At 39.9% G+C, this 22,140-nt stretch overlaps 1 protein-coding gene across 1 annotated transcript in view; it reads left to right on the top strand.

Moving 5' to 3' along the window:
* utp20 (UTP20 small subunit processome component) overlaps window positions 1-22,140 on the top strand; it is a 28,608-nt gene that overhangs the window by 3,877 nt on the left and 2,591 nt on the right. The window contains exons 11-59 of the mRNA XM_072455002.1: window positions 76-153; window positions 309-487; window positions 985-1,146; window positions 1,398-1,486; window positions 1,564-1,669; window positions 1,917-2,067; window positions 2,146-2,208; window positions 3,018-3,185; window positions 3,379-3,455; window positions 3,834-3,913; window positions 4,182-4,437; window positions 5,099-5,272; window positions 5,348-5,438; window positions 5,523-5,608; window positions 6,577-6,702; window positions 6,946-7,112; window positions 7,796-8,004; window positions 8,268-8,411; window positions 8,841-8,920; window positions 9,001-9,233; window positions 9,791-9,935; window positions 10,068-10,155; window positions 10,237-10,380; window positions 10,636-10,689; window positions 10,773-10,925; window positions 11,014-11,169; window positions 11,632-11,772; window positions 11,868-12,005; window positions 12,330-12,469; window positions 12,559-12,641; window positions 12,863-13,218; window positions 13,633-13,772; window positions 13,852-14,008; window positions 14,096-14,194; window positions 14,564-14,731; window positions 16,045-16,211; window positions 16,521-16,668; window positions 17,016-17,132; window positions 17,212-17,382; window positions 17,904-18,035; window positions 18,114-18,224; window positions 18,489-18,638; window positions 18,715-18,897; window positions 19,191-19,322; window positions 19,404-19,536; window positions 20,322-20,503; window positions 21,137-21,208; window positions 21,298-21,609; window positions 22,011-22,137. Coding sequence (XP_072311103.1) covers window positions 76-153; window positions 309-487; window positions 985-1,146; window positions 1,398-1,486; window positions 1,564-1,669; window positions 1,917-2,067; window positions 2,146-2,208; window positions 3,018-3,185; window positions 3,379-3,455; window positions 3,834-3,913; window positions 4,182-4,437; window positions 5,099-5,272; window positions 5,348-5,438; window positions 5,523-5,608; window positions 6,577-6,702; window positions 6,946-7,112; window positions 7,796-8,004; window positions 8,268-8,411; window positions 8,841-8,920; window positions 9,001-9,233; window positions 9,791-9,935; window positions 10,068-10,155; window positions 10,237-10,380; window positions 10,636-10,689; window positions 10,773-10,925; window positions 11,014-11,169; window positions 11,632-11,772; window positions 11,868-12,005; window positions 12,330-12,469; window positions 12,559-12,641; window positions 12,863-13,218; window positions 13,633-13,772; window positions 13,852-14,008; window positions 14,096-14,194; window positions 14,564-14,731; window positions 16,045-16,211; window positions 16,521-16,668; window positions 17,016-17,132; window positions 17,212-17,382; window positions 17,904-18,035; window positions 18,114-18,224; window positions 18,489-18,638; window positions 18,715-18,897; window positions 19,191-19,322; window positions 19,404-19,536; window positions 20,322-20,503; window positions 21,137-21,208; window positions 21,298-21,609; window positions 22,011-22,137 — 7,018 coding nt within the window. The remainder of the gene's footprint in view (window positions 1-75; window positions 154-308; window positions 488-984; window positions 1,147-1,397; window positions 1,487-1,563; window positions 1,670-1,916; window positions 2,068-2,145; window positions 2,209-3,017; window positions 3,186-3,378; window positions 3,456-3,833; window positions 3,914-4,181; window positions 4,438-5,098; window positions 5,273-5,347; window positions 5,439-5,522; window positions 5,609-6,576; window positions 6,703-6,945; window positions 7,113-7,795; window positions 8,005-8,267; window positions 8,412-8,840; window positions 8,921-9,000; window positions 9,234-9,790; window positions 9,936-10,067; window positions 10,156-10,236; window positions 10,381-10,635; window positions 10,690-10,772; window positions 10,926-11,013; window positions 11,170-11,631; window positions 11,773-11,867; window positions 12,006-12,329; window positions 12,470-12,558; window positions 12,642-12,862; window positions 13,219-13,632; window positions 13,773-13,851; window positions 14,009-14,095; window positions 14,195-14,563; window positions 14,732-16,044; window positions 16,212-16,520; window positions 16,669-17,015; window positions 17,133-17,211; window positions 17,383-17,903; window positions 18,036-18,113; window positions 18,225-18,488; window positions 18,639-18,714; window positions 18,898-19,190; window positions 19,323-19,403; window positions 19,537-20,321; window positions 20,504-21,136; window positions 21,209-21,297; window positions 21,610-22,010; window positions 22,138-22,140) is intronic.

Here is a 22,140-nt window from a genome sequence, read left to right as displayed (position 1 = left end):
ATGTATAAATTTATGAACAAATGACCTGTTGTGTTGTGTACAAGATTATTTATTTTTTCTCCCCGTTTTGTTTAGATTTTCAACAGTAACATCGGACAAGATCTAATCCTAGAGTTTACCAAAGAAATGTTCACCATGAAACCATTCGAACAAGTGAGTAATTTAATATTATATTATTTCATATCAAAACTGATTTTCTTTTTATTGTTTTAGTAGATTAATCAATCCCACATTACTTCAGTCATTATTAAAAAACTTCTATATTTTCTTTCCAATGTTACAAATACCTTTTCGTGCTCTTTCTTTAGCTCTTCCTGCCCAGCCTGCTGCGCTTCTCCACTGGGCTGGTGACCTCTGGTGACCCCATATTGTTCCGATCAGGTTTGGAGGTCTTGGTCACTCTGATCCTGGCCAAAGCCCCGCCCCCCACAGATGGCTCCATGGCGTTTGAGACGTACCCACTGCTTTTCACGGGACTGACAACTGGGTAACTCCAGTATTTCCCTTTGTGGTTAATTATCAATACAGCCCCAATACTTTAGCTTTTTCAATTTGTACGAATAAATTCCACATCAAAACAAATATTATGAATTTGCTCAGCTGTTGTAGTGGTAACCCATGATTTATTTTTATTTTTTATGTAACTGACTTATTTTTGTTTGATGTACGGCTGTATTTTTCATTAACTAATTTATTTATTTTGAGCAATTCAGTGAAAAGAGAAATAAAGTATCCAGAACCCTTAATGCCATAAGCACAAATAATTCACATTTTGTATTTAATTTAAAAAGGAGTGGAAAGAAGGAAAAAAAAAAGGTTTAATTGAATTCCACACCCTTTTTGCTTCCTTTTCACTTTGCACAGAATTTCTTTTTAATTTCCAATCAATAATAAATTCACTTCTATTTTAAAAATGTATCACATGGTCAATGATGAACAAATTTGAGGTATAAGTAATGACAGTATATGTTGTATTTTCTGCAGAGTATTTAGCAGTAGAGAGATGAATGATAAGGGCACGTCACAAGAGCCTCCTTCTGTACCGGAGATGGTTCTTTCTCTGGTCAAATTTCCCGAGGACGCCGAGCGACCAATCACAAACCTGTCTCACTTGTGGGCCGCACTTGTGCTTCTGCCACACCTCAGGTAACGACCCACTCAAATTGGCAAAAGTTGTATATGTTGCATGTTATAAGTGATATATGTCGATATTATAAGTGATCTGTTCTTCTGTATCTACCTCTGTATCTACCTGCGTTACACCAATGAAATTTCCCCATGTGGGACAATAAAGGAATATCTTATCTTATCTTATCTTATGTTTTCTCTATTAATTGCTTTGTATAATTAGATCTAGTTACTTCGGTACTAATGTGGTGATGTGTTTTTTTTTGTAGACCACTGCCCGCAGCATCAGTGCTTCCTCCTGTTACAGCCTTCTTGAACCATCTACTCATTCAAATAGATTCAGAAAAACTCGGGAAAGGTGTGTTTTCCATAGTACGGTTATTATTTGTCATAATCCAAACTATATTCACCAGTGTCCTCTTTATGTCTCCACAGCTGGCTTATTTGTGGCTAGACAGGCTTTGAGCTGCCTCCTCACTGTGGATAACTCGGCTAATGTCCTTTCATGCATCTCGGTGGATAAGATCACATCAATCCTACAGTACGGCATTCACAAAATCTTCACCAAAACTAGGGGTGTCACAATGTTGAAATGTTGTGTTACGATTACAGTGGAAAACAAAGACAAAAGAGGAATTTAATTGAACCAAACTTTCTATTGAAGATTATTTTGCTCCTTGACAAACATTTAAGTTAATTTGAATTGTGTTGTGTTGACATCCCTGGACTAAATGTGCCCACAACTAAGTGACACAGAACCGTAACTTGTATATTACTTATTACCACAGAAAATATCCTTCAGACCTCTCGTGCCTTCTCCTGGGAGATTTGTACTACACTCGTATGGCCTTGAGTGGCGTTTCTGACAATCTCTCCCACAATGCACTGCTGCAGCTTTACCAAATACTGCACAACAACTTGTCCTCCAACATTTCCATGGTTTGTCTTTTTCAAAATATCTGGAAATACGCTAGAGTAATTGTATGGATGAGTATTCTTTTATTTTTTCTATTGTAGATCCGACTGCTGACTCTGAGGATCTTTTCTCATTTTGAGGCTGATTTACCTGCACCAGCCGAGGTACTGCACACTTTAGGGTTGCCAAAAGTATCAATACCCAGAGACTAATCAATACTAAAACTAGTATCAAAATTAGATACTAATTTTAAGAAGTATATGTTTTTGATTCTTAAAAAGATCACAAACAGGACTTTCCTGAATAGTTTTAGAATGATCTTGATCTACAGCCAAAAAATGATTCAAGACTACAGGGCAATAATGGTCAGATTGTTCTCTCAACATATGAACTTTCCTCTGGAAAAAACAAAATATTCTTATCTGTACCAAAAGACTTGTGTGTTTCATTAAATCATCATTTCATTTAATCTATCAATTTCATTTAATCTATCAATTTCAGCCCTACATCCTGGATTCATAGAAGCGTACATTCATAACTTTCTATTCGGGACATTTAAATGCAGGCTTCTCAAATTGTATTTAAGATCACCACTTTAAGAAGCACCAAATCTAACCAGATTGTACAGAAGGATTTGTTCATATCTAAACCTAAGCCTGATTAATTAGAATGAGTTTTCACTTGTAAGTTGTAGGCAAAATTTGTTTTTGTTCACTCCAATACAACATAAGGTATCCCAAATCCATCCTTTAAATTTTGTATCTTATGCGTCAACAACAAAATGAAGCAAGAAATACATGATCTAACCATTTATTTTGCAGTTGTGTCAATTAACTAGAAAAGAAGTGTAAAATGTACCTCTCAAAATGTTTTTCCTTTTTACCTGCAGTGTCACGCCTTAAAATCTAATACATTTAACTGACCAAATATATAATTGACTGTCTGTTATATTGTGTATTTGCATTCTGTCCAGGGAGAGGAGAATGCGGAGGTGCAGTGTGTGTTTGCGGTTTGTCTTCAGGCTGAGTTGGTCCCGGCCTCAGTCCAGGACTACAGAGAGAAACTGCTCCACCTCCGAAAACTCAGACACGACCTGGTCCAGCGCAGCCTCCCTGTGGGACCTGCTGGCACTTTCCAACAGGTACACACAATACAAAACTGTTTTTATGATGCACCCAACCAATATCTAAGTCTGCTTGTTTAAATCACTGTGGTTAGTGTCTCCTGCTGGTCTGTGGATCCATTTTGGACATTTATACACTTTATATTATGTAAGAATTGTTTTGCCTGTTCCCATATAATAGTATTTCTCATGCTTTAAAAAAAAAATCTAGGTGCCTCTGCGATACCTGATTTCCATGCTGTTTGTCAATTTCAAACCACTGTGGGATGCAGTCATTGAGCTCATCGTGTGAGTAAACTTGTTTCTCAGTGCCCTGGTACCCCCTGTTTTAGGAAATCCAAACATCAATCCCCTATGGTCCATGTAGTATTTTACCAGTTATTAATTAATACATTTTTACTTTCTTTTTTCACATACAAAAGAAAATAGCTTTCTTTTCCCCTGCTAAGATATTTGTCAGATTTCTGCCTCCTTGTGGTAGACCGTAGTTTACCATATTAAAACTCCTCTGGACATTTTCTCTGATCGTTTTCATTCAAGGTTAAGTGGCCCTCTTGAATATTGTATTGGTGCATGTATTCTTTACAGTATATGCTTGCATACATAATTCAGATTTTTATGTTGTGCATACCAGCAGCAACACATAAACACAGTTTCTGTTCTCAGGAGCCATGCCAGAGGAATGGACAACAAAGATTTCTGGAGAGTCTTCCATGAACAACTGGAAATGGTGGCGACACTGGCAGGTACTTTTTTTGTCTTTTTCTTCATTATCATATTTTATTGTGGCAATGTTATCTTTGGTTTGGATTTTTTTTTTTTTGATAGAATGTTATCTAAAGTGACTGTGTTTTGATATGCACTGCATGTGAATGATGGACAGGTTTGTGCAAATTGTCTCTAATCATGCCACATTTCCCATTGACTATAGATTTGGGATATTACACAAAGAGTGCCTTGGCCTGAAATGCTTGTGTTAACGATCATACTTGTTTTTATCTTTGTGTTTAACAGAGAAAGAGCTGGAGGACACTGATGATGACAGTGAAAACACAGACACGAGTCTCCAGTCTGAACCGGGCTGTGACTGTATTGAAAGTGGCGATGTGGGGGTGCTCTTCATGCAGCGCCTGAAGAAGATCTCTAAGCCCAATGACAGGACGGACTTCCCAAATTTCCGCGGCCTGCTTTGGAAAGCCATGTTCCAGTTCCCGGATAGAGTGGAACCACGGAGCAGAGAGCTCACACCTCTGCTGCTTAGATTTGTCAGGTTAGACAATAATGTAATGATAACAAGCCTACATTAAATAAGAACTATGTAACCACACAACATACTGTATGTTCTTTAGAGAGAAGAGAAGACCACTTATTTTATTTTTTTAATTACTGTACTATGTAACTTTCCTGGCGAAAGATCCACATACCCTGGACTTTTAACACTGGACTGGTGATGTTTAGAAGACTGATTATCTTTTCATCTCTTTGCAGCTGACAAATAAACAAGCAGAAAGTTCAGAGTTTGACAATTAGGCTAAGTCTGTTGACAAAGTGACTGCAGTAAATATCTATACAATGGAGCAGTGATGAACCAGTTACAAGAAGCACAGGCTAGTCTACGTGGTTTAGCAGTTGAGCTCCAATTACAGAAATCACTCAATTGTTGTCTGCTGCGAATCCAAATATATACATACATATTAATAGGTGGACACAGGACACACCGCTAGGCAATGGATGGAATGTGCTGCAGGATTGTTTGGTTGCAGCACATAGGCTTTACCCTGCCTCAGTAATGTCATTTACCAATTTTCTGAATGTCTCTTACCCTATTCCATGCTTTCTTCTGTCCTGTGCCATAAAAGATACAGACGACTAAATCGGCACATTCAAATGGAAAGGAATGATGTAAAAATAACGTAAACGTCTTCTTTCAGGAATGAGTTTTACGCGAAAGACATGCTTGTGGCGCCAACTCAGGATTTGAAAAAGAGAGATGCTGAAGCCCTTGAGGAGACATCGATGGCTGTAGATGAGGAAGAGGAGGTGGAGGAAGAGGAAGAGGAAGGCAATCAACAGAGAAAGGCTTTGCCCAAGAGAGCGGCTGCCAAGTAAGATACACCAGAGTGCCAAGTCTTCCAAAATGGTGGAAAATGGTTTTAAGTATTTATTATCATTTTTTACAGACAGCTGACGACTCATCTAAAAGTGTTTGCCAAATTCACCAATCCTCGTTCACTTTACATGGAAGGCAGTCTCAGTGAGCTCTATTATCAGGTATAATCTTTTGAATGCGATCAAATTAGCTGTTTCAATAATGTTGGTTAATTCGTTTTGTAATTTTAACTTTTTTTCCCCTAGTTGCTTTGTCACCAAGACCAGCACATCCAGCAGGTGGCACTAGAGTGTGTACTCACATACAAAGACCCCCACATTGTACCATACAAGTAAGTGAAAAGGACTGCAAAATTGCTTTAATTAATCCAAAAATAATAATAATGATCCATCCATTTTCTACCGCTTGGTCCCTTTCGGGGTCGCGGGTGACTGGAGCCTATCCCAGTGACTTCGGGCCTGAGGCAGGGTACACCCTGGACAGTGGCCAACTTGTCGCAGGGCCAACACAGAGACATAGACATTACAGACAGTTCACGCTCACATTCATTCACTAGGGCCAATTTAGAGTCACCAATTTTACCTAACACATGCATGTCTTTGGATAATAATGATAATAATAATAATATTTTTTTTGTTCATGGTTTGATAAACCTTTGCCCTGCGCAGAATTTTCACAATATTTTCCTCTCCTCTCTGAATATGTCCATTGTGTCCATTGGTGATGAATTAGGAGTATTATCTACATCCTTCCTAAATTACAGGAGGTTTAGGACTCAGAGGAATGCCAGCTTTCAATTCAGTGGCACATTTTTCTTTCTACTGTCAGTTCTCAATGTTATCAGTTGAGCGTGGATACATTTGGGGATGGACATGGAGGTTTATATTACACTATGTGTGACCCTTTGTTCACAATGACTCACTGAAACCATTTATAATGTTCAAGCAGCTCAGGGTAATTCAAGTTAGGAAAATAATGTTGATACTGCTGCAAATTACATGCTTTTTAAATAACAAATGGCATATTGTTCTTGCAACATTGCAGATAACCTTTTGAAACCAACATTGCAGATATATTGTCTTCATATTACCATAATTTACATAACCACAATCCTAATCCTAAATACTTATTTATTCTACAAAACTTTCAAATCTCAGCCCATTACTGACTTTCCTTCATTCATTATTTTTGAAAGTTCAAATACTTTTATATTGTTTTCACATATTCACAGTTTTACAGAATTGTTGCATGCTAATGTTGTTCTGTTTTAACATAATTATTTATGTGTTTGTTATTCAGGGCGAACCTTGAGAGACTCCTGGATGACAAACACTTCAAAGAGGAGATCGTCCATTTTAACATTTCGGAGGAGACTGGAGTGGTGGACTCTTCGCACAGAGACAAACTCATCCCGCTGCTCATGAGGTCGGTGTTGTTATCATCGTTCTTCAGATATTATGTAGCTTTTGTTAATGTTATAATAATAAATTAATCACATTTTTTAAACTGGGGATCTTCAGCTACAGTCAGTTACAGACCAGACATACTTGAAAGTAAAGCATTCATTCAGCATATATTTCTACTTATCTACATGTCAGAAACACACAAGTTAGCAGATTCTTTTCTCGGGCGAAGATTAAAAAAATCGGAATACTTAATTTTGCACAGGCTGCTGTTTGGTCGGCTGAGGACTAAAGCGGGCAGTAAGTTCCAGGGGAAGGCCAGTGCTGCGGCTCGTTCCTCCATCATCCTTCGCTTCCTTGCGGGCTGTCAGTCTGAGGAGCTGGGCATGTTTGTGGACCTGCTACTGGAGCCTCTGTCCCACCACTCTCAAGGTACTGTAGGTCCAAGTCCAGTTATTCATGGGCTCCCATTACTTCAAACATAAGATATAAATATCACAAGTACTTGAGCATCACCCTTAACGAGAGCTATTTGTTAAGGCTGTACATTTAGAATTTTTATAACAAGAAAGGCAGCAGTTTTTACCATATCCTTATTTGTATTGCATGTATCCCATCATTCTGTGGCCAACAGTGTATTTGCACTTTGCTATAAGGCAGTTATACAATGAGCAAACTACTGTATGTTATGACCAAATAAAAACATACGCAAACTAATTTAAAGGTGCACAACTTTTTTCTAAATTATTACTGTTTATTATTTATCAATGTTTTTGTAAAAAGACATATAAATAAACAAATAAATACATTTATGCACATATCCCATACATTTCTCAAAGTCTAATTTAACCCTGGGGTAGCTGATTGTCAAACTGTGAAAAGATGAAGCAGGAATTTAAAGCTGTCCAACTTGCTTTCTAGCTTTCACAAACTATTTTGAACATCACTTATATCCATCCACATGATTGTCTGATCATTTGTACAGCTTTAGAGGAACTTTCAGATGCAAAATGAAGCAGGGGAGGACTTTCTTACAAGTTTGCGAATAATAAAATGTTTGAAACATTATTTTGTCACAAAGTCCTTGGATAGAGCTTTGTTCTGTGTCTGTTCAGGTTCTTGTGTGGAGGCAGTAGAGCGAGCCATAGCAGATACAGATGTGGGCGCTGTCCTGCCTCTGGGACGTGTGCACTCTCTGCTGAACATTATCACCGTGGTGATGGACAAACTGGGACACCTCATCCATTCGTACCTGCCCAAAATACTGCAGATCGTCCTTTGTGTCACCGCCTCTTTGTCCACGCTGCTCGACCGCAGAGAACAGGTGTCAGACTCTCGACTCTATAGCCTGATAGAAAACTGACAATTCCGAGCATTCTAGGCATTTGAAACATTTGTACCCCCTTTTAAATATGTATTTTTTAAATTCCTATCATTTACTGATATATACACATTCAATTTACATCTTGTCTTTGTGTATTTTATATAATAAATATATTTTAACAGTAATAAAATAATAACTCAATAAACTGAAATTTGTGATTTTGATTCAGTTGATAATATTTTATGGTTTGTTTTTTGTTCCAGTTGCGTGCTGGATGCATCAGCCCTCTGAAGAACCTGCGGCGACTGGGAGTTTTGAGGATACTGGACTTTTTTGACAATTTTGACTTCTATAATTTCACCCCAGAAGAACTGGATGCTGTGTTTGTGGGTGTGGTTTGGCCTCAGGTAATGCCTTCTGGTCACATATTTATTAGTAAGTTGCGATTTATTCCAGTGATGTAGAACAATTCAATCTGAAATTCTCTAATAGGGTCGACTCAGGCTATTTTCTGAATGTCCCTTCTCTCTCTTCACTCCTTTTCTTACTGTCCAATAGAGTAAATGTATAAAAGCTACGGGTCTGGTTTTCTTTCTACAGTTTATATCTACAGATTTGTTCGAATGCTAAAGGATTTTGTTACTTAAATGTAAATGTTTCATATTGAATGTGAGATTGACCCGTGTCTGATCAAATTAGTGTCGTCTTTGTCAGTCTGTAACCTTGATTGAGACTGAAATAATAAGATTTACTGGGATGGATGCCCTGTGATCATAAATGTGACAAGAAAAGTAGAAAAACTACACAATTTTTTTTTCTGTCTGTATTTTCTATAGATACGCCGTTTACCCACAGAAAGCACATACTCTCCCAGCCCCCTGCTCAAACTCATCCATATTTGGTGCAAAAATGCTAGGTAAGAAACTCAATATTTTTCTTATCCTTATTATTCTTCCAATGCATTACAAACATACACTATAAATTATTTTCTGTCAGGCTTTTTCCCCTTTTGGCCAAGCAGAAGTCAGACCACCCGGAGTTAGACGTCCTCCTCAGTGTGTTTGCACTACTTTCAGCCAAAAACGCTTCTACAATGACCATTGCCACAGTTATGGACATAGCCGAGTCACTGGCCTCAACCGAAGACTTTGTGGCTTCAGAGACAGAGACAGAGTTGATTGTAAACGGTGGCGTTCTTCCCCAACCAGCAGAGGGCACTCTCATAACAGGTTTGTGGCTGGAATGTATATGTTCTTTAACAGTATCTTTCGGCGCATTCACAATTGTCATGGTTTGATCCTGGTGTGAGTGCAGATTAGTCCTGATGTAGAATTGGTTTAGTCTTCAGTCTTTAGTCCCAGCTTTGACATGGTGTTATATCTGTATACACAATCAAGTCATGTGGACCTGTCCGACTTATGGAGCCAAAAAACAGATCCCCTTAACGTAAATCCTGAATTATTAGGTCAATAACGTGGTTTGAGGTTAAAGTTACGGCTTTGGTTAATCGAGTAATGAATAAAGTTACGATCAGTGTCCAGGAAATGAAGGTATGTAAAATCAATGTCCCCAACATGTGTGCAAGTGAAAATGTTTCGATATTCAATCAGACCCTACCTACGTCTACCCTAAACATGATACACAATACACTACAAAGCTAAAATATTATGCGTTAAGTATGTTTTAAGTATACAAATATATTGAAGTATGAAAGACTTTAGGTTTTTTGATAGCTGAATTTATTTTGAAAAATTTGAATACAAATATCGACCACTTCCCTCCTCAGACTCCCTGACTAAAGGCTCCAGGCTGCTGCTGCCGCACATCTCGACTCTGCTGCATTACCTCAGCTGTGTCGTACGAAACACTGACCGACTCAAGAAGAAGAAATTCAGAGCTCAAGTGTCCCGCGAGCTCAACATACTCTCCAAGTAAGTTTGCTCATTTTTTGTGTTTTTTTTTCGGGCGACTGGGGCCTTTCCCAGTGACTTTGGGCCTTTTTCGATTCAATTTGGTGTAAATGTTGTGATGGTAACATTGTTATTTTGACACATTCCCTTCAGGCTCAGTCGATTTGTTAGTGACAAAGAACAAAGCTCTGTGCTCATCAGCCTGCTGCTACCTCACCTCCAGAAAGGAAACAACCCACCAGTAAGACACAGTAGCCCGTATTCGATTATGATTCAACAGAATTTGTGGTGTATATGTTAATCCTGTTTTTGTTTTTAACAGGAGACTGAGATTGACGTCTTGGCCACAGTTCAGAACTTGTTGCGTCAGTGTTCGAATCCCTCCTCTTTCCTGCGGCCGTTGAGTAAACTTTTCTCTGTCATCCACAAGAAGATCCCCCGACAAGCCCTCACCAGTGTCTTCCAGGTACAGTTATCATAACTTTTAGGAGACATAGTATGCAAAATGTACTTTTAAGTACTTTTAACCTTGTTAAAACTGCACAAAGTGGCATATTGAACCAAGTTTGCCCTAAAATGTAAAGCATAAATGGCTTAGGAAAAGTACGCCTAAAATGCTATTTACGCGGTTTAGTTGACAAAAAGGTTTATTCTTGTGGAAGTTCCACTTTAATGTTTGCCGAACCTTAACACCTGGAGCTTGATCATTTCTGTTCTTCAGACATTGTCAGATTTGGAGCCCTCACTCGCATACATCACTGATGTCTCTACCAAGGTATGTGCATAACAGATCATTGTATCATTTCATTATTAATTTCTGCTGAAAATGTATATTAATATATTGAATTGTTTTCACAGCTCAATGCCTTCGACAGTCGACATTTGGATGAAATTTACTTTGATGTTCGTCTGGAGGCATTTCAAGGAGCGACGAGACGCGTGCGAGACATGCAGACGCTTGACCTGGACTTTATCTTCATGCTCATACACAACTGCTTTCACTCCTTTGAGGTAACAGTGTAATATCATTACTGATCAGATCAGCTTGATTATTATTTTGTTCAAATTGTTTGTTTAAATTACTCATTTCCTCCTCCAGATTGGTGACATGTCCCTGGGAGACAATGCCACCTTTTGTCTGTCTGCGATCATTGAGCAGCTGGCAGCCATCGGAGCCGGAGAGCAGCTTTACAGAGACGTCATACAACACACCGTTCTGGACGCTGTGCTCAAAGGCCTGCGCAGCAAAACTGAGGTAAAACATACAGCTGTGGCAAGTTTATTAGACTTTATTGTTCCTTTTAGGGAGAATTGTCCCCTGCATTTGACCCATTCCCCAGAGTGGTTGAGCTAAGATTCTTGACATAATCTTGAGCCAGTTCAGTTACCTAAACAACAAATCAAACAATCATATAACTGTCAAATTCAATTTGACAGTTATACACCCTGAAATGCGGTTCGTATATTCTGTTGCAGAGGACAACATTATATTGCATAAGAAGTACCTCATTATGCAATCACATGGTAGTAGTTAAGTTTTGGGGGGTATGTTTTATCAACATGCGTGCATGCCGTAACACAGTATAATAAAAAGTAGAGATGGGACGAGATCTCGTGCCACAAGATATCGCGAGATAAACTCAAGATTGTACCCTTTTGTGTGTATATTTTAGTAATTTGCTTGAAAGAATAAGGATATATTTTTTCTCCTTCTTAGAGTGTCCAACATGAGTACACCACAGTTCTGGCCTGTTTGGTGAAGACCTTCCCCTCAAAGAAGGAGTTCACAGACTTGGTGCAGCTCACAGACTACAATGACCCTGAATCGGACTTCTTTGAACACATGAAGCACATCCAGGTGACAACATTACCCATTCTCACTTTTCAATGGATCTTTGAAGTGTCTCTTTTAACACCGCCCAACCAATAGTAACATCAGTTCTTCTCTTCCAGATCCACCGTCGAGGTCGAGCCTTGAGAAAACTGGCCAAGCAGCTGACAGAGGGCGCTGTGGTCCTAAGCCCTCGCTCCCTTCAGAACTACATAATGCCATACGCCATGACGGCACTGATGGATGAGAAGATGTTAAAGGTCTGGAGATTGTATTAAATGGTTGCACATCTGAATAAGTAGCATCATTAAAATACTATATATTTATTCAAACTTGCATATGCCAAAATTTAAATTTAGATGAAGAGGTGTCTGCCTCCTGCTTGTTTCCATAGAGATGGTCCTGCGTTGCCTGTCTGTGGAACATTCCAGGCAAAGCAATAAAAGTTACATTGTGTACCTTTTTAATATATATCTGTGCTGGATTTATGTGTACTGCATTGTAGATGAAGAACGCCACCTCAAAATGATAAATTGCCCATATTTATTTGCATTTGACCAACCATTGAATTCCTTATATTTCAGCATGAGAACATGATATCGGCCTCAGTGGAAGTGGTGGGAGCAGTGTGTCGTAAGCTAACCTGGTCAAAGTATCTGTACTACCTCAAACACTTCGTTCACGTCCTGCAAACTGCACAAGCTGAACAGAAGCTGGCTGTGAGGCAAGTTCCATGGACAGTCTACCTCTGAGTGCATTTCACACCAAAAAGGGTTTAACTAATCATAATTGTCTTTACCTTTCTTGTTGTAGCCTGCTGGTGACTGTTTTGGAGGCTTTTCATTTCGATTACGAGACTCTTAATAAGGAAATTGAGGCTGCTAAAGCAAGAGAAGGTGAGAGTAGGATTTTGATTTCCGTTTTAGCCATTTCTGGGACACACACACTTACACACATTTAAAAAAAAAAAAGAAAAGTCAAAAAATATACTGCCTTATATATATACTAATATACGGATTTTAAGATGATAAATGAAACAAGTTCCTTATACAGTCTAAATAAGTGACATTTTTAACATGTACATGTCCTCTTGGCTTTTTCTTATACTTTCCTTTAGATGGTACCACTGTTCTTGATCCAGGGGAGGAAGAGAATGCCGCAGAAGACGAAGACGAGGCTAGTGATGACGAGAGCGCCATGGAAACGAACAGCAAAGATCAACCGGATGTTGCCAAGGACACAAAAACGGCCGACGTTACTATGGAAACAGACAATACCGATGCACAAAAGGACTCAGACACCGCCAAAGTTTCCGTTGGCGTGACTATAAGGACGATACAGCCCAAAGCGCCTGCCGGAGTGGCCACTGGGCTGCCCAAGAGCAAAGAGGACCTGGAGACTTTGATCAGCGCCATTCATCGTTCAGTTATCGAGAACGTGCTGCCTCGACTGCAAAAGTGTCTGACTGCTAAGGTACACAAACCACAAACATTTAGTAGTTTGGGGAATATGGAATGCGTACAAAACATAAAAACAGCGAGGAGTAGCTTTAATGTAATTTTATTATTTAGATATTAGCTGACAAAACTGGCTGCTGCTACTCACCATCGTCTCGCATCCTCTCCCTCCATTTTTGAGCAAACACAATAATCCACAAAGTTTTCCTTAATCACCGATAGGAATTGTGTCGATAAACTCATCATACAATTCTCAGTTTCAATCACTCAAGTTCAAATTAAAATTGCCACTACTTTTCTACCCTACAGTGAAAATATTCAGTTTGCGCTTAACGTTGTAGTCATTAAACTTTGTCATTGTACTGAGCGAAGCAAAAACGAGCTCAAAGATAGGCATCAAACACAATCTAATTTTGATTGTTTCGATCAGGTGCAAAGAGATGAAGAACACAAGGCCGTTAAGTCAAAGGAAGTGAAGGAGGAGGAAGTGGTCCGCATCCCCATCGCCTTTGCCATGGTCAAATTAATGCAGACTTTGCCTCCTCATATTATGGATATCAACTTGCCAGGGTAAACTACCATACACCCTGAGAATATATGTTGTAACAGGTTTTCCTATTGTCACATTGTTGTTGTTGTTGTTGTGCAGGATTTTAATTAAAGTGTGCGTACTGCTGAGGAATCGCTTCCAGGAGGTCAGGGATGTGGCCCGAGGAACTTTGGTGAAGATTATCGAGACGTTGGGCATCAGATATTTGCATTATCTGCTCAAAGAAATGCAAGGCGTGCTGGTGAAAGGCTACCAGGTACACATTTAAACGTGCATATACTTGTAACCATAGAAAATGTCACTTTTTAACATGGCGTGTGTGTTGGAATAATTTTTGTTTTAGGTCCATGTGTTGACCTTCACAGTTCACCGGCTTCTGTCCATCCTCAGTCCAACTCTGAAGAGCGGAGACTTGGATTCCTGTATGAACATGCTCATTGATGTAAGGACCACAAACATCAACAATTTACTAGACATTGTTCGAGTTTAGTGTTGTTTTAACGTATTTCTTTTTACAAATCCTGTTAGATATGACAATTGACCTCATGATTTTGACGTTTAGGATGTATGTGGTGTTTAGGAAGAGTTTGCTGGAGGTCTCAAGGGCAGTAGGAGTAGATTGGCAGTCACGTTTTTGTCGGTGACTCATACGTAACCCTGAGTATGTGGAGTGAAGGAATTGTGCATGAAATCGCAAAACAACTAAAAGCATAATTTGATATTATTAGAAGATCAGTAAGACCTCCAGATCTAGGACTGTCATTTTGAGTCCGTCTTTGTGAACTTATTATCTTACTCGCATTTTTAACAGATCTTTAACAATGAGCTGTTTGGAGCCGTGGCTGAAGAAAAGGAGGTGAAGGGCATTGTATCTAAATCGATGGAGGCCAGACACAGCAAAAGTATGGACTCCTATGAACTGCTTGCCCAGTTCTGCAGCAAAGAGAGCATCACCAAAATGATCCTACCGCTGAAGGAGGTGAGGCTTCAGGCATCAAACATTAAACAGTGCCACTTCATTTTAAAGCAGAACTAAGTAACTCTGTCGATGGAGCTCCCCCTGTGGCGCGTTTGTGAAAATATGATTTATTTATCATAATAAGAAGGTATAATCACATACAAAAATATTTAACATTGCCAAATATGAAAAAAGAGCCAGGGTTTCTCAGCTGAGTTGTCTTCGGGTCGATGTCGGCAAATGTTGGCAGCAGGGTTGCCTGACCAGCCATTCCCAACACGTTTTGACAGACTACTTTACAAAACCTGAGGGTCTGGGATTCAACCCAGTTGCGCCAATTTCCAAAGGGAGTGATTGACAGGCGGATTAACCAATCAGACAAACGCATTGTCCGTTCGTGTCTAAACAAACATCGTGGATTACGAGGAAAGGATAAAAATAACACAGACTGAGAAACGTTGACGACTTCTGCCGAGTCAACAAGCGACGCACTAAACTCTGTAAATCTCAGTTAAATAAAGTTATATATTTTGTTCTGAATGTTCCGAAAATATTTGAGAGACGTCTTCCACATTTGAGAGACATGTGACACAAAGTCTTCCGCATTTGAGAGACACGTGACGTGACACAAATTAGCGGCGATGGTTGGAGCGGTAAATGCTGGAAAGTTTTTTTTGACGCCCTCCATGGTCCGATTCCAGGCCGAGACTCATTCGAACAGGTCAGGCAAGCAGCAGGGGGCGACGACAACCGCTTCAAATGCCCCAACAATATATATTTAACCAGCACAGGGACCTACAACACCGTTTAATAAGGTGAAAATGTTACTTACGGTAGTTTTGCTTTCAACTGTTATTGAGATGTAAAATGTTCAAAAAAGTTATTGCAAACCACTTTCCCACATTTGATAAACAATGGGAAATTAAAAGGTCCCAAAGATCAGAGCCTGTGAAATTGTTTTGACTTCAATGTTTAATGAACCAATAGGATTCTTGTCTTTGTGACATTTTAAAGGTGCACTATGTACACATTTTCAGGTGGAGGAGGCTTGTTTCCATGAAGATGTTATTGCTTTGCCTGGAGGGTTCCTCAGTGTGGCATTAAACGTATATTTGCATTTTACCTTGGAAAAAAAATGCAAGCTTACTAAGAGTGGGGTCACCACTTCACAGATTTGACCTCATACTTGGCCCGCCATAGTGCAGAACATTCATCTCCATGGAAACAAGCTATTGGCACACCCCGCCCCAACCAAAAAGTTAACTTTAAACAGCACATAAGCTTACACATTATTGAAAGTCCTAAATGCAACAAACCCTCTTTCTCGCTGACAGATCTTGGAGACCTTGTCCAGTCTGAAGGTGTGTAACCGGGTGGGGGCGGTGCTGCGCAGACTGATCCTGGGCCTGCTGGTCAACAGTGGAATGACTTCTCAGGACATTCTGCTCCTCTGCCACGGCCTGATGAGCGAGAGCCTGCCCCTCCTCACCAAGAGAGAAAAGTGAGAACCTGACCACAATTTCTTATGTTGCTGAATTGAAACGTTTAAATCTATGCTAATATTTCAGGATTTATGATTTCTTTTAACTTCACACTAAATGTAGAAAAATAACAATACATATGAAATTAATACATGAATCATTATAAATAAATATATTTCTGTTTTTGAACAATGATATCATGTACCCAAAGCATTTTTGTTTTTTAAAACAAGAAAGTTTAATAAAATATTTAATAAAATCTGAATTGTACTTGACAAATGTACCTTTCAGACCTAAAATGGCAGTTAATGGCTGATTGTTTTTTACAGAGACAAGTCCAAAGTCAAGCCTCCTCCTGACCCCCGGCTGCCCCCTCCTAGCTGCCTATTGCTTCCTCCGACCCCAAAGAGAGGTGGGCAGAGAGCAGCTGTGAGCAGCAAGACGAACATGCACATACTGGTGGATGCGGGACTCAAGGTAAACCTGTTTGTTTCATTTTAATGGGTCTTAGCAGGTCTTTTGAAGTAAATCCTTGATTTAGTAGCACTATGATTTGGTCTTAAAATGGATGTGGATTGAGCACAATTTTGTTGGTTATGTCAATACTTACTGCCCATTTCTAATCTCTTATTAAATAATTTCCTTCAACCAATCTTTATTTTACAACATCTTATAACAAGAAAACATCTCAACCTTTTGAAAATCTTTTTTAGTTTGTGAATTAAATCGGGGAGTCAGCTACTGTGGTATTTGGAGTAAAGAAACACTTGGCTAATACTTTACTGCTTCCATGTTAAAATTGTACTATTTTGTCCCCTTTTCAGCTTTTTCACTTGAGCCTGAAAAGAGGCAAAGTTACATCCGCTGAAGTCTCTGCTCTGGAAATGCTGGACCCCTTTGTGCTGTTGCTGCTTGATTGTCTCGACTCGTTGCACGTCAAGGTTGTAGCAAGTTATATAGTCTGCCATTATCATCAAGTAGTATTTTCACATTTATGCTTGACTTTCACTCTGTGTCTAGGTGATCACGGAGGCTCTGGTTGGCTTCACTTGGCTGCTGAAATTTCCTCTTCCTTCAATTGAGACAAACGCAGAGCAAATGACCAAACAGTTATTTGTTCTGCTCAAAGATTACTCTAAAGCCGGAGCTGCGCGTGGAGAGAACTACCTCCTTGTTCAGAACTGCTTCAAGGTACAAAACGGCAAAATACGAGGATAAGCCTTCACATTAGGATCAATGAACGCATTACATTTTACATTGGGCTGGGCGAGATGGTAAAAAGTAGAAAAGTTCAATTTCTATAACAGTGTCCAGACTTCCTTTGAAACCTATTCTCTCACGGCCCACTCCTGGACAAATTAGGTATTACATCAATGTGACCAAAAATGTATAACTTTTTTTAATCGTAATGATCTATCACAATTTTTGATTTGGTTCATTCAAAAAACTGTTGGGACTCTGCTCCAAACTACATACTTTTACTGACAGAAGATTGGCTTTGGGCTTCTCGTTTTAAAGAGCCAAGTTGATCATTGACTTTTAGAAATTACTTGGTCGATTACACAGCCCTAATTTCATATAATTTTGATCGCTGCGCCATTGTTTGGTTCGCACTTGAATGTCGTTTCCCACTCGTTCCCTCCACTTCAAATCACAAATAAAGCATGTTTTTAAAGTAAGCACAACACTTAATTAATTTTCTTATTTCTCAGACCATCACTGTGCTGGTAAAGAATATCAAAACGAATGCCGTCTCCGAGACGCAGCTGCAAGTGCTGCTGGGATACGCTGAGGAGGACATTTATGACCAGTCCAGACAGGCCACCGCCTTCAGCCTGCTCAAGGTAAACCACAAGACACTGCACTTTATACAATTATGATGATGTGCCAGAATAATGTTCAAATGTAATATCTCGCACTAGGCTATTCTGTCCAGGAAGCTTGTTGTCCCCGAGATGGAGGATGTGATGAAGAAAGTAGCCAAACTTTCTGTTAATGGTGGAAATGCTATGATCAGGATACACTGCCGACAGGTATTCCAATTATTTTCATCTACAGATGTCAAGGGTTGTGTATCAATATAAAAAAAATACCAAATACCCTATCAAAGTGTTGTAACAAACCAAAAATGAGCTACAGAACTAATAATTTATAGATTGGTCTGGATCTCAAATTATAAACAATCCTAAAGATTAACCTCGATCCATGTCCAGAAGTTGTAAATATTTTATTAGTTTTGTATGCAATTCATGCTACTTTTATGTGTGATGGTAGTAAAATAACATGTGTCTTTTCAGATCTATATGAAGTACCTGCTGGACTATCCTCTGGGAGCCAAGCTCAGACACCACTTGGATTTTGTGGTCGCTCAACTCTCCTATGAACACGACACAGGGAGGGAGTCCGCTCTGGAGATGATGGCCTCTATCTTTCAAACGTTTCCTCAGGTACGCCAACACGTTCAGTCATTTGACCAAAACGACCTGAACGGGAGGATACATATGCCTTTCTTGTCCTTTTCAGAAAATGTTGCAAAAATACACCACCTTGTTCTTTGCCCCTTTGGCTTTGGTGGTGGTGAACGACGACTCTGCGCGCTGTAAGAAAATGGCCGCCATGACCATCAAGGCTCTGATCACTCAAATCGACCTTAACAGCAAGAATCATCTGTACTCAATGGTGGAGACGTGGCTCGACTCTGAGAAGGTACAAACAGTTACAAAACAACCATTCAAAACGATGACTGAACAGTGTTTCTTCTCAAAATGTGCTACATGGTTTGGTTGTCGTGGGACTAAAACTCTCAAATGCTACATAGAGCTGTTGTAATATTTCAAACAAGGTTATAAAGTCATAGTATTACAGTCTTTTTACATTTGTGGGATGCTTAAACCCTAACTAATACACTGATCACATTTCACTTTTTTTTGCTAATATTGTCCACCTCTACCCACTTTTCTTGTGCTTTTTTGATGATTTGTTGTTTTTGTTACTTTCAGTCCACTCTGAAACGCCTGGGCGCTCAGATCTGTGGTCTGTATGTGGAGGTGGAGGAGGAAAAATTCTCTCGTCGCCTCGAAAAGCTGTTACCGATCATAGAAAAGGAGATCCACCCAGACAACTATGAAGATGTAAGGGTCATATTTATCAATTACTATATTCAAATATTACGTTGTGTTGGTGTTTCTATGACATTCATTTGTGTATTTCAGATTGAGGAGGAGCAGGAGGAGAGAGGAGCAGACCGCTTGTTGTTTGCTTATCTTACTCTCATCACCAAACTGTGCAAACACTGCGGTTTCTTGGCGCTAACCAAGGATCACGAAACGCTGATTAAAATCTGGAGTAAGTAATTACATGTTCAACTGTGATATCTGTACCTATCAAGTGTTAATTAAAGTTAGGTGACAATGTCCAGTTATTAGATTGGCAAACTGGCCGAATATTTAACTTGGAATTTCCCGCTGTCAGGTTAGAATGTATTAATCCTGTCTAAAAAGAACAAAATTAGATGAATAATGTAATGTAATTGTAGATTTTGTCTCAAAATTACTTGTTTTTTAAATAAATAATTCTCTGAGATGCAATTGGAAAATCAAGGCTAGAGATGATTCACAAGAAATTTCAAGAAATGTCTCAATCACATTTCCTCCTGGAGAGACACAGACAACAAAGAAAGAACCGTTAAGCGAGCTTCATTACGTAGGTTTGGCGCTCAGACTCTGACGGAAGACATCGCGATTATGGGTGCTCCGTAATAGAATTGTATTAGATGTCTCCCCCAGGGCCTGGAAACTGGTGGTGGTAGATATGAGGAGAGGGTAGAGAGGATGGTGAGGACGATGTGAGGGATGCAGAGGAGGAGAAGGAGAGATGATGGGTCGCAGTACGGTCGAACTGGATGAGGGTTTGCGCTGATTGGGAGCAGAGGAGGTGCGCCATGCCAAGGGGAGGAGGAGTAACTCTGGTGCATTGATTGAGACTGGAGAGCGGGTGGCCCTGGCAGTAGCAGTGGACGTAGATGAATTTATGCAGGCTTAATTTCTGATACGGATTTTACCTCAAATAAAGTTTATGGAACTGAATTAGTGCTTTATTCCTCTGTGTTCACTCCCTGTCCCTCTCTGCAGGCCACACTGAAGCCCACCTGCGGCATCCTCACTCGTGGGTGTGGCTCACGGCCGCTCAGCTTTTCGGGCAGCTCTTTGCGTCCCAGCAGCCCGAAGAGCTGCTCAGCCTCTGGAGAGGGAGAGATGAGACGTCAAATCGACCGGCAGCAAAGGTCTTCATCACCAATGCACTGGACAAGAAGGTATGGCACAATCATAAAGTTATTTTTTACCGTCTCGCACTTGACAAGCAGTTTCTATTGTCTGTCACTTTGTTTTTATTGTACTCTACTATGTATGCCTTAGATTAAAGGTTGAATGGACGATTTTTTTGGCACAAATCTGAGTCTAATTTCCTCGTGGCGTGGACTGCCGATTAGTCCTGCCACGTATCAATCATAAAACGCACCTACCGCTCACCTGCAGCCGCGTCAGGCTCGTCCCCACGTTTCCGCGTGTCTAAGCGCATTGATCTATCATAATATAGTTCCCTCAGTGCACGAGACAAAATGAAGACGGAGAATGACAGTTCGAGCTGACGCAGAAGTGGACGGAAATCTACGGGAGACGAGAGATGCGATGCGCTCCGTCGCGCTAATAAACAAACGCACGTGTGTGTTGTATCAGTCCACACGGGGGAGTGCGCATGCGCACTTCCGCCTGCGTTCTCAAATCACCGAAAAATCGTCCAAGCGCCTTTAATTCACTCTTTATTTAATCTTGAGGAGAAATTAAATTGATTCCCAAACCTATTATATTTTAGATTGTTTGAAAAACAACAACACAAACTGGTTATTTCTCTAATTGATAACAAGACTATATTTCTATAATTCTAGATGAGAGAGTTGGCGCTGGCTTTCTGTTATCAGCTTCAGTCGAAGTACCTGGACACTGCCTCGGGAGAGCAGGTAAATATAATGATTAAAGAATGTTTGATGCAAAAAAAAAACATTATTAGTATTAATCAATTGTCTTCTCTGGTGCTTTCTGTTTTCAGGTCATCAAAAACTTACTTTTTGTTGGCAAAATGATCTACCTCATTTCCCCCGAGTCCGACGTGACTTCGGCCTCAGAGGGGGAAGTTAAAATGGAGGAGGATCAGATAGAGAAGGATCAGATGGAGAAGGATCAGACGGAGAAGGCGGAGGAGGAGGAGGAAGAGGAGGAGAACAAAAATGGACTTGAAGAAGAAGAGGAGAAAGAGGAAGATGACAAAGATGACCGGCCGCTTTCACTTCTGTGGCTCATAAACAAACTGTCTCTCATGGCCAAACGAGAAGCCGCTTATTCGCCCAAAGTCCCTCTCAAGGTTCGTTTAAAACCACTGTACGTCATTCAGGCATAACGTTGTGACTGCGGATTAACAAAGCTCTGCCACATGGTGTTTATTAAAGGGGCAGCAAGCAGGCATTTTGTCATTAGTAAAACATGGTTCAAATGACTGTACGTTTGTTAGATATTAGATATATTTGAGTTAGTTTGCTGTTATCGGCCCATCCAAAGTGGTCCAAACAGAATATCTGGTCTAATAAAATAACACTGTAGCAAAATAAACTGCCCATGCTCAATTTTTTGGTTCAGTAACATGTCAGATAATTCGGTTACATGCAGTTTGAAGCTGTGTAGTGGGCTTAGAATAATTAAAGCCATATATGTAAGACTTTAACTCCCCTGTGCCGTTGATTGTATTGAATTTCTACTTTCTTGTAGAGAACTTGTGTGTTTAAATTCCTTGGAGCGATGGGTATGGATTTGGGCAAAGAGCGCCTGGGGCCGTATCTGAAGACGATCATCACTCCCCTGTACAGAGAGCTGGACAGCACATACGCAGACCAAGGTA

The sequence above is a fragment of the Eucyclogobius newberryi genome, unplaced genomic scaffold (genome assembly GCF_026437365.1).
Source record: "Eucyclogobius newberryi isolate DKJ021-1_F unplaced genomic scaffold, fEucNew1.0.hap1 SCAF_2, whole genome shotgun sequence".
NCBI lineage: Eukaryota > Metazoa > Chordata > Actinopteri > Gobiiformes > Gobiidae > Eucyclogobius > Eucyclogobius newberryi.
Note: the sequence above shows the minus strand (reverse complement) of the source record. Positions and strands in the feature narration are given on the sequence as shown.